General features: G+C 34.5%; 1 protein-coding gene across 1 annotated transcript; it reads left to right on the top strand.

Annotated features, from left to right (window-relative positions):
* Nucleotides 1-4,134: 4,134 nt before the first annotated feature.
* On the top strand, nt 4,135-9,584 carry LOC114649515 (trace amine-associated receptor 1-like). Its single transcript, XM_051924163.1, has 2 exons — nt 4,135-4,195; nt 8,506-9,584. Exon 2 carries the CDS (start codon nt 8,532-8,534, stop codon nt 9,570-9,572), a length of 1,041 nt encoding a protein of 346 aa, XP_051780123.1. The 5' UTR covers nt 4,135-4,195; nt 8,506-8,531; the 3' UTR covers nt 9,573-9,584.
* The last annotated feature ends 2,891 nt before the right edge of the window (nt 9,585-12,475 follow it).

Raw genomic sequence — 12,475 nt, 5'->3', positions numbered from 1 at the left:
ACATGAAAGATATGTGTCAGTATTAATCCACAATTATATGCCATCTCTTTTAATAGGTGTGTGTTTATCAAAGCACTATTTCGCAAATACAAGTAGCTGAGCAGACCCACTTATACCAGCTGAGTTACTGGAGTGCACATTTTTCACTCTGCATGACCTTCAATGGACCCAAAATGTAAATGTATCACAAGAAGAGGGGCTTTTTCAAGCTGGCTAGTAACTTTGTATGACTTTACTCGCTGCAATTGCACCTGGATGAGCGAGGCTCTTGCAGATTTGAAATTCATGGCATTTTGCTTGTGCTTGATAAGAAAATGTATTGTCTTTAGTTTAGATTTCCGACTAACCATGTAACTCACTCACCATAGAGTGCACACTTTTGCTATGTGTGACGACTTGTTTATTAATGTCTTTACGATTTTAAACTGCCATAGGCAAAGAACACAAAACACAGTGGATAGGGGCTTAACTTCAGTAATATGTGTTAATTTTGAAGTTATCAGTTTTATATTTGTGCTGTTTCATTTCCATTACTAATAAGTACTTGCTCATTGTCTTATGTTTATTATTTTCTTGTTGAGCAAAGCATTCCGATCAATCTATTAGATCTGTCTTTTCAACATAACTTGTCTATTTATTTATTTATTTATTTATCTTTTAATAAGATACACCGATGAATAATACCAGGAATTGGAGGAAACTATAGTGAATGTAACATTGTTATCTACAAGATGGCAAAATAAAACTGTTTATACAATGAGGTGCTGTATATGCCATTACTACATACACCTTTTCAAAAGAGTGGAGCCACTTCCAATTCCCTAGAATTTCCCGTTAATACCCTACCTTGTGAACCACTGAGTTAGACAAATTCCAGATATTTTTATTGGTTATTTTAAATGAATGTTGTATGCTTTTTGTTTTAATTGTTTATTTTAAGTACTCTGAACTAAATGAGAATACAGTAATCCCTCCTCCATCGCGGGGGTTGCGTTCCAGAGCCACCCGCGAAATAAGAAAATCCGCGAAGTAGAAACCATATGTTTATATGGTTATTTTTATATTGTCATGCTTGGGTCACAGATTTGCGCAGAAACACAGGAGGTTGTAGAGAGACAGGAACGTTATTCAAACATTGCAAACAAACATTTGTCTCTTTTTCAAAAGTTTAAACTGTGCTCCATGACAAGACAGAGATGACAGTTCAGTCTCACAATTAAAAGAATGCAAACATATCTTCCTCTTCAAAGGAGCAAATAAATCAATAGGGCTGTTTGCTTTTAAGTATGCGAAGCACCGCGGCACAAAGCTGTTGAAGGCGGCAGCTCACACCCCCTCCGTCAGGAGCAGAGAGAGAGAGAGAGAGAGACAGATAAAAAAAATCAATACGTGCCATTTGAGCTTTTAAGTATGCGAAGCACCGTGCAGCATACTTAAAAGCTGCACACAGAAGGTAGCAAAGTGAAGATAATCTTTCAGCATTTTTAGACGAGCGTCCGTATCGTCTAGGTGTGCGAACAGCCCCCCTGCTCACACCCCCTACGTCAGGATCACAGATAGTCAGCGCAAGAGAGAGAGAAAGAAAAGTAAGCTGGGTAGCTTCTCAGCCATCTGCTAATAGCGTCCCTTGTATGAAATCAACTGGGCAAACCAACTGAGGAAGCATGTACCAGAAATTAAAAGACCCATTGTCCTCAAAAACCCGCGAAGCAGCGAAAAATCCGCGATATATATTTAAATATGCTTACATATAAAATCCGCGATGGAGTGAAGCCGCGAAGGGCGAAGCGCGATATAGCGAGGGATTACTGTATTTAAAAGAAGTCATGATATTTTTTAAAGTCACAGCCGTGTATACATACACACCTTGGGTCCCTAGGCTTAAGCCCACATAAGCCTATGCATTAATCTGGCTTTGCATACATCAGAAGATTAGCATTTACCTCTATGTGTTATAATGGGTGACTATGTAATATATAATTACATTATCTGGTATAATTGGTTGTTTGGCAATCTTATTGAATAATGATGTGTTTGAACAATTGGTCTCCAAATAATCAGATGATTTGCTATCTTAACTAATATGTAGAAATAACATGTCTAAAAACAAGCATTTGTGTTTTGGGTGTATGAGGTTGTCATGTAATGTGACAATATGTATGTTGTCACAAATGTATATTTTGTTCAGTTAACTTTCAGTTACTGGGTTTAACCAAATTATTTTTGACAGTTGTCAATTCAAATACATTTAAGTACAAAAAATATGTTAACCTAAGTTATTCCAGTACAGTTAGTGTAATTAATTTGGCTAATGTTAAATACAGTTTGAAGTACTTGGTTCATTGTGTAATATTTCCGCTTAATTTAATTATTTCCTCCAACAAAGATCTGAGTAAACTGAACATGTATAAGTAATTGCAATCACACAACAAATTGTACTAAACTAGATGAGCTGATGCTATACTGTACTGCTGAAAAGTAAATAGTAAATATAATGCAATTATAGTCTATATTTGTTGATTTACATGAATACATTTCTTGTATCCACTTACCATAAAAATATTATTAATTTAAAAAAAAACAGTTTTTTCAGTGTTTATGCAAAAATGCATTTCAGAATAATCTTACTACTGTGGTTTCCTATATCAACACTTACCTCAATTAATTAAGTACACTAGTTAAAGAGGATAAAGTAAAATTCACAAGGGACAGTTTCTCATGGCTAATGAGCACTATGATGGTTGGTGACAAGTGGGAAATGTAGAAAGCCTCACGGTATATATTATAATATAATGGCATATGTTGTGCTACTATTTGGATTTACAGGTTAAGTTATAAAATATGCTGCAGCATGAAAGAAGTAAAATTGAGGTGAGCTTGTTTAGCATTTATCTTGTACAGTTTAATCGATTAAATAATGGCAATGTAATGTCACTGTAAATGTAATTATCTTAATTTAAGCTATATATTAAAAATAAAACATTTGGTTAGTACTTTAGTTTTCTTTGAAAAGAGACCTAGTAAACCAAGATTTACTATTATAAAGGCTAGTTAATGGGATTAGTAATTTTTTAAAAATACAAATAGCAGAGCTAACATTAAAAATCTATATATAAATAAATAAATAGCAAAAAAGGTCTAAAAAAATGTAAGTCAAAAATCCCTAGCTGGTCTAAATTATTTCCAAAAATGATCTATTAAATTTAGCATAAACTCACTCTTGCTTCATCAGTAAAGTATAATTAATCCTTTCACAGAATATTGAAAAGTAAAGTGGAAAAACTAAACAGTTTGAGGCTGATATATATTATATAAGATATAATATTGTTAATTTAATGGTAACATTCTGTTTTAATTTGATCATCTCCAACTTACAAACAGATAAATCATATAATGCAAAAAGATTTTTAACTTAACTGAAAATTTCTAATGTTCTTTGCAGTACAAAATTGAATAAAATAAATGAAATACTGAACTTTTGAAGAGTCCTATATAAGAATACACTGAATTAAACTGCACAAGACATAAGACGATTGTGCAAATAATGTTCTTAGATTGGTTAGAGTTTTTTTAAAGAATAGTTTTAAACAGAAGAGAGGATTATTATGCATGTAATGATACAGCAATTCCAAATTAATTTACCTGATTTCCAAAACTGAAGCTAGTCAAGAAAAATACACAAATACCAAAAGGTTATTCAAAGGTGTCAGATATCTAATAATTACAAACACGTCTAAATAATAGTCAATGGAAGAATTGAAAGTACACATCCCCTGAATCATATTTTGACTGAGCAGACTCTTGAAATAAGTAAAATTGAACTCAGGTCATTAATATATGGATGGATAAAAAGTATATTAACGTCAACTTTTTGTTAAAGATAAAACAATCAAATGAACCCTGTTTAAAAAAAAAGAAAAATCAGCAAATGCTTTAACTTATAATTATTAATTTATAAGGATATGTGTTAACTGTAACCTAGAGTTCATATTTTACAGTTTATCTATTTATACTGCTACTTCAATACTTTGTTTTATAATGCTGAAAGTATGTTAGCTACTGTGGTGGATAATAATCATAATTTATTTTTTCATTTTTATAGTTATTTCTAGGGAAGAAGTCCTCACTTGACAGCATTATGCTGAAGATTATTTAATTAATGAATTATTTTTAATAAGAAGCCTCACATTAGCAGGTAAATCATTTGAAAAAATTGTTAGACATATGTAGCTTCAATAAAGTGTTATATATTCCAGATTTTCTAATAATGTCCTACTGTTTTACTGTACAGAAATTAAATTCACTTTCTTTGCATTTTGTGAAAAACTTCTGAAAAATAACTGTCAAAGTTTAGATGAGAACCAAATATAAGTCATTATGGTAAAGCTTCCATAGCCATGTCATAAAATGATCCATCCATACATCCATTTTTCAAACTGCTTAATGCAGAGTAAGATTGTGGCAGTGCTGGAGCCTAACCCAGAGTTGCAAGGCAGGAACATACTCTGAACAGGGCACCAGCCCGTGGATGGTTATTTCAAGTAAGAGTTCAACTGCTTTCTAACAGTTTGTGTTAGCATGTTCGGTATGTATTTTGTTTTCTTTTTCCAACAGACAATGGAGAAGTTGTATTATCCTGGTCTCTGTTAATGCATATCTCAAAAAGGACTGGTATGGAATTTATTGCAGTTTCTTTTTTTGCCATTTATGTTGTGTTCTCTGTTCTTTACTGTGTAACCAAGACTCCATTTGGCAGTTGATTTACCATGGAGATGAGTAGATCATATAATTTTTTCATTAATTGTATTTCTATATAAAAGTCCTATTTAATGAATGATAAGATTATCTTTTCAAAGATTTTTAAACTATCCAGATATTTTGTTACTTTTCTATTGATACAAAACAGTGTGTAAGATAGCCTATACTATTCTCTTTGTGTTGATTGAAATAAAGTGTGTGTTTTACAGCTATGTTATGCAAATTATCACAGCCTTCATAAGCTCAACCAAAAATTTAATTCCTAAGCGTCTGTCAAAGTGAACTCAAGAGTGTTTATATGGTAGGTGCCCCATCAGATCTAATGTAATAAAGGATGTCTTTTGGATCCATTGTCGCTGTGATCTCAGCTATTATTTAAAGGTAAATTCCCTAAAAACAGGCAGAAAATGTATAGCCTTGACATAGATTAAGAAGTTAAACTAATGGACAGAAGGTAATATTGTAAAGAATTTCAAACTAGTTTCCAACAACATTCTGAGGAAAATTTAAGCAAAAAATTTAAGCAAAGTTAAGATCAGGAATTCACTAATATGTGTATTTTACTAAGAGTGAATCAGTGAGAAATCAAGCAAAATGACACCTTTAATTGGCTAACTAAAAAGATTACAACGTGCAAGCTTTCGATGCAACTCGGGCCCCTTACATCTTGCATTAAGAAGGGGCCTAAGTTGCCTCAAAAGTTTGTATATCCATCCATTATCCAACCCACTATATCCTAACTACAGGGTCACGGGGGTCTGCTGGAGCCAATCCCAGCCAACACAGGGCGCAAGGCAGGAAACAAACCCCAGGCAGGGCGCCAGCCCACCACAGGGCACGCACACACACACACAAACACCAAGCACACACTAGGGACAATTTAGAATCGCCAATGCACCTAACCTGCATGTCTTTGGACTATGGGAGGAAACCGGTGTACCCGGAGGAAACCCATGCAGACACGGGGAGAACATGCAAACTCCACGCAGGGAGGACCTGGGAATTGAAACCAGGTCTCCTAGCTGAGAGGCAGCAGCGCTACCCACTGCGCCACCATGCCACCCAGTTTGTATATTGTAATCTTTTTAGTTATTCAATAAGAGGTGTAATTTTGCTTGACTTTTAACTACATTCATAATGGCTAACACAGATCAGCACCCTAGTACTAAGAGTGAATCAGAAATATTTGGGACTTCACATGAAGACAGACCACATCCAAACATTAGTTGGCTTACCTAGAATTTAAATAGAGAAACCAAGTACTGTTCGACATACTGCTTGTACTAGTATATGCCACGGAATCTTTAAACAAAGATTTCACAAGAAAGCATGAAAACCAGGAATTTCAAATACACCTATTTACTACAGTATACGCTTGTGGGGCCAGATACACATCTGAAGACAATCCATTAAAATGTTTGTTATGAATAGAGACAAAAGTCTGCCCTGGAAAGTCTACACCCAGAGGGCTTTCTCCTAACACATACTCCCCCAACACATCCAATCCATGAAGTTTAAACCACTGGGGTTTCAGGGAGAGAGCAAAAAGACACTGATCAAAAGACTTGATGCAGAAAGAAAATAAAAAAGCTAAAATTGCTGCTGTCAATTTAGGAGCTCAGAAGCACAATGTAACTGAAGCCTAATAATTAATTTTTACATTGTAATGAGTGCTGTTCCCTTGCAACAGGTTATGTTAATTTCTAAAATGTGCAATATACTCTCTGCACACAGTGGTAGATAGTTTATCATAATCATAAATTTGCTCTCTCCCAGGTTACCGAGAGCACTACTAATCTTTGCAGTTTAAAATTACTGCAGCTTTAAGCAAAATTCACTTGTGTTTCTCTCCTGATGTATGTCTGGCTTCAGCAAGACCAACTACAACTCCACATCCCATCACAAGAAATACCAACTTAACAGTTAATTTACTAATCTTAATTTTACAGTTATACAATGATTTTGCCACACTATGTTCAGTATATAAATGGCACTTTATTTCTAATCGCCAGGAAAGACAAAAAAAAATATTCAGTTATTGAGTGAACTCTCCTTACTGCTTACATTTCTTACAATTTATTTACACAGCACCTGTAGAAATGTATATAACCTTTCAAACTTTTAATCTTTTAGCCTAAAAGCTTGAAGCCATGGTGGATTTTTTAAAACTTACTCTTTTTAACTGTAAAACCTACTCTCCAAATATAGAACAAATTCTTACTGAAAAATAATACAAATAAAAAACTAGAGAAATTGGTTGAATAAACATTGTCAATATATGCATTCTTGTAATACCAGCAATTTGAAATTAACAGTGGTATGGTCAACTGTTCTTTGTTTAATGAAAAAAAAATCTGATTACTTTAAAAAACTTTCCCAATTGCTCTCTTAGACAACAAATAGCATTTGAAGGACCATTTAAATTCAAAAAGATATGAACAGCTTTATGTCAAAAGATGGGCTGTATGGGATGGTGCAAAACAACACTGGAGAGCACATAATCATGTCGTGAAAGAATGAAAAGGTTGAAATGCAAAACCTTAGAGCAATAAATTATGTAAACAGTGCCAAACTAGCTATAATGCACAGAAGAAGTGCCATTCTGTTACAGATTTTCTTTTAAGCTGTTATTGCAAGATTTTTCAGGATGACTTGATGGATTAAAATAAACACATAAACAACTGATGTCCTGTGGTAGAAAGCTTCAGTTGGGGAAGAAGCTAACCTGTCATAAAGATGTTGATGAGCACATAGACAAAACAAACATGTGATCATGTGATGGATAAATAGCAAAAACGTGATTGTCTTAGACTAGCCAACAAATAGCTTAGTCTAAATTTTTGGAACGATTTGAGAAGTGGATAATATCAAGAGCCTCACTGTAATATGACAGACCTCGAACAGTACAGTAAGAAAACAGAAGTACATTGTCAGATCATGAGCAGATGGAACTGCTACATTAAACAAAAAAGCATAGTGCTTAACTATATGTAATAGTTTATTATAGATTCATGATCCAGAAAAGGAAATACATCTGTGTAGATGACTTTTGTATAATGTGTTTTACTTGTGGGATGATCCTAAATCCACCAGTACTTCAGTAGTTTTGAGTTCTGAACCTACTATATTTGTCCTAAGAGGGATGAGATTGTGCAACAAGAACATCCATCACACTCTCACTTTGGTTTGACCAGTCATTCTGTTGGGCTAACAAATTGACCTCATGGAGACCAATGACTACACTCTGTAGTGTGTATGCTGTAGCAGTAATTTGAGGACACTAAGCTCATTCTGCACTGACCAAGTCTGGTTTTCAGTTTATTTGGCAAGCCTGATGCGTGATCCTTTAATTGCACTCATGTGTACAGTGGCCCTACAAATGCTATCATTTGCATACAGTATCTAGCATGAAAATATGACCACTGTTTTTGGTTCAACTATATTTGTCATAGACTGAACATGTATATTATATTAATACAACATATTCATTCAAAAAGGACTAGAGGAATACAGAAAATCATGAATAATACATGTGTTATGTGTTTCTGTATGTACAAATTAAGGCATCTTTGCTGATTAAATGACATTTTCTTTTCAAGAGTAAATGTATATTTTTTACTGTATCAATGATTCAAAAATGTAAGCATCTGAAAGTCATCTACATCGCTAAATGTTTTCAGGATTTAATTATATGTTTTTAAAGGTCAGAATCAGTCTCTAATTCACATTTTTTCCTCTCTCCTATAGGTATCTTCAAAGTGATCTGGAATAAAATGAATTTTAATGAAAGTGGCAGTCTCCAAAGTATTCACTTCTGCTATGAGTCACTGAACAACTCCTGTCAAAAACATGTCCTTTCAATTCATACATATGCCATTGTGTATACAGTAATGTGGGCAATCATCATTATCACTGTATTTGGAAACTTAATCGTTATCATCTCAATATCACACTTCATTCAGCTTCATTCACCTACAAACTTCCTTGTATTCTCACTGGCTGTCACAGATCTTCTTTTAGGGGGTTTTGTAATGCCACCTATAGCAGTTCAGCTAATCGAAACCTGTTGGTATTTAGGAGAAGCTTTCTGCAGATTTTATCTTAGTGTAGTCATTACACTTTGTACATCATCTGTTTTGCATTTATCCTTCATATCAATTGACCGTTATTATGCAGTGTGCCATCCTTTAACATATAAAAGTAAGATTACAACGTCTTTGACCATACACTTAATCTTGTTTTGCTGGATTCTATCTGTGGCAGTGGGATTTCTTATTGTATACTTAGAATTAAACCTAATAGGGGTTGAAAATCTATATTATGAGAAGAGCAAATGTGTTGGGAGCTGCCTCCTCCTGCAAAATGAAGCATCAGGTCTTGTATCCTCTTTGTTCTCCTTTTATATCCCTGGTTTTATTATGATAGTTATTTATATAAAAATCTTTACTGTAGCACAAAGACAGGCTAGATCTATTCAAGATGCAGCACAATTTAACCAAACTACAGAACAAAAGAGAAATGTAGCATCAAGAAAAAGAGAAACAAAAGCTGCAAAAACACTAGCAACAGTCGTAGGAGTATTCTTGCTATGCTGGTCCCCATTTTTCTTATGTAACATTATTGATCCTTTAATAAACTTTTCAACGCCACCATTACTCATTGACATATTTGCATGGTTTGGTTATATGAATTCCACCTTTAATCCTCTTATTTATGGTTTCTTCTACAGCTGGTTTAGAAAGGCTCTCAGATTAATTGTGTATGGCAAAATCTTTCAGAGTGATTCATCCAGAATGAAATTATTTTCAGATTGAAAAATGAAATGTTTAAAATGTTGATTACAGTATATCTCACTTCTTTTTTAATATATATAATTTATAAGTTATACACACATACCTGTATATGTTATGTTACTTTATGATGTGACCTGTAAAATTAGAACAAGATTTTTTACACTCTTTTCTCTGTTTGCATATGTTTAATGCTGACAGAATACCGCAGTGCAGGATGATGCTCTTCAGCAATCATTGTGAAACCTGAATTGAATTTTTATAAATTATAATAAAAATATCTAACATTTATAGATAATTGAAGGGCTGCAAATGCTTGAATGTTTCATCTTTCTTGTTATTATTAAGAGGATATCTGTATTTTTCCACCTCTTTCCAGATTTTGTGTTCCTTTTTGGGTATAACAATTAACTGTTTATTTTATATTTTATTTAAAAACACTGTTTTCCTCTTTTGTAGATACAAGGTTTTTAATACTATAAAAACACCCTAGATAAATTAAATTTCATTTTAAAATACTGTACTCATATACATGTATTTAACTGATGTGTTTTAACATATGTGTAGGTTCTACTTTTAAAATAGAGTATCATTTCGGATGTAAGAAATAACAAATCCAAACAGTGCCCAACATCCAGTCCACTATGGGAACCAGCACATCACTCATTTATGCAAATAAAATATTTTACCAGGAAAGAAGAAGAATATGAGTTTTGAATGAATTGACTGATCATTCCATTAATTTGTGATGTAGTCAGCTCTAGATTAATCAAACTATAGAAAAGAGAGTAGCTTATTCTTCAGGGTGACTGGCTGGTCTTCTCTCATTTCTATTAAGAAAATAGTGGTGCACAAAAACTGCAAGGAAAATGGTTTTAACTGCCTCAAAAATCTGACACTTATGCAAAATTGGTCCCACTCTTAACAGTAGTAGTAATAGCATTTTTTCCCTAATGTAGAAAACTACTCCTAACTAGGATCTGCCAGAAGATGTCATTCAGGCAAATATAAGCAAAACACAATCTGGAAAAGACAGACAAAGCACTGGACAACAATTAACTTATAAAAAGATGTCAATCTGGCAGAGATGGAATAATATTTAAATAAATTAAATTTGACTTGTAATCAAACAAAACCAGTATTAAGACAAGGTATTTCATGTTTTACATAATCAATTGCATTTACTTTTGAATATATATGTTTATTCTGAAATCAATGCATGCAACATATTCAAAAAAAGTTGCAGAATTAAGGCAGAAAGATATATGAAAATTTTGAAGCAACATATACTGCCATTCAGACGCCATCTATTCCAGCAACATCCCTGCATTTTTCAGCAGGACAACAGCAAACCACATTCTGCTTCGATTACAAGCAAGGAATGCATGTATGATAATGGCCTGTCTGCAGACCTGTCTCTGAGTTAGAATTTGCGGAATATTATGAAGAGCAAAATATAGCAATGATGGTCTTGTACAATTCTGGAGCTGAATACCTGCATAATAGATGAATGTGGGGAACCAGCTTGTGTCTTCAGTGCCCAAATACTTAATGCTTGTTATTAGTTGTGCTAAACAGGCGTACACACTCGGCTGTCCCAGTTAGTTTGAATGTGTTGCAGTCATCAGATTTGACATAAGTATGTTTTCAAACACTAAATTTTCCTGTTTTAGTTAGTTGTTTATTTATTTATTGTTATTTAGGGCACTTTTACCTTAAAGAGTCTAAGCATCTCATTTTGGTGGTTGAATTCTGCTTGATCTAGATGTTAATGAATAACAGATTGCAAAGAGCTAGGCACTGTAGTGAAGAGTTTATCATCATCTATATATATAAAAGTCAATGTATGTGTGTGTATGTATGTATGTATATATGTTCTAGGATCACTTCCAAACAGCTGGAGCGATTTTCATGAAACTTGGTACAGATTTCTCATTGGTTGACTAAAAATACTGTAGGGTGAAATCAACCCTAACCCACCGCCTTCTGGGTGCTGTCTTGTATGCATGTTGTCATCCAGTTGACACTCGGAATGACCACCAGAGGGCGAACTGGAGGTGATGGACAGCATTCTTCATGTTTGAGCACCACTGTGCCCCTGTTGCATTTGAAATTAAATAGAGTTGGCATCCCAACTATTTTTGGGACTCATTCTGAATTTGTGACTCGAGTGGCCATATATATATATATATATATATATATATATATATATATATATATATTGTGAATTGGACGCTTTATAGTGCCCGACCTGGCACAGACTCAGACAGCAGCACGTGTAAAAACACAGAGACTTTTATTTTTCTTCACCTGTAGGGCATGTCTTCCCTGTGAACCCCACAGGCATAACATAGTCCCAAAAGCACTTAATCCAAAAACACAGCACTCCCATTTGGCAACACCACTCCTCCTTGGCAACCTCGTCCTCTTCCTCCCGATTCTGGCTCCTGAGTGGTGGTTGCCGGCCTTTTTTATAGCCCACCCAGAAGTGCTCCAGGTGCTTGATCACCTCACCTATTTCTAATTGTACTTCCGGGTGGGCCTGTATAGTTGTCCGGGCCAGCTCAGAGAACCATGCAGCACCCCCTGGTGGCCACCCCAGATCCCAACAAGGCTTTGGAGAACTCCGTCTCCCATGGTGCCCTGTGGGAAACTGAGGCACCATCATCAGCCATGGAGGCTGCCACCAAACGTCCTGGTGGAGGTACTGAGGAGCCCATGGCTGCTCTCCCAGAACATATGTAAAAGGGGCATCTTGACCGCCTGCCACAATATATATATATATATATATATATATATATATATATATATATATATATATATATATATATATCTTATATATAAAGCAGACTGTAACAATCTTGCGGTCTCATATGAATGTTATCATCCAGTTGATGCTCGGAACATTTCTGGTGTGCTCCATAAAA

This window comes from Erpetoichthys calabaricus, chromosome 3 (genome assembly GCF_900747795.2).
Source record: "Erpetoichthys calabaricus chromosome 3, fErpCal1.3, whole genome shotgun sequence".
Taxonomy (NCBI): Eukaryota; Metazoa; Chordata; class Cladistia; order Polypteriformes; family Polypteridae; genus Erpetoichthys; species Erpetoichthys calabaricus.
Note: the sequence above shows the minus strand (reverse complement) of the source record. Positions and strands in the feature narration are given on the sequence as shown.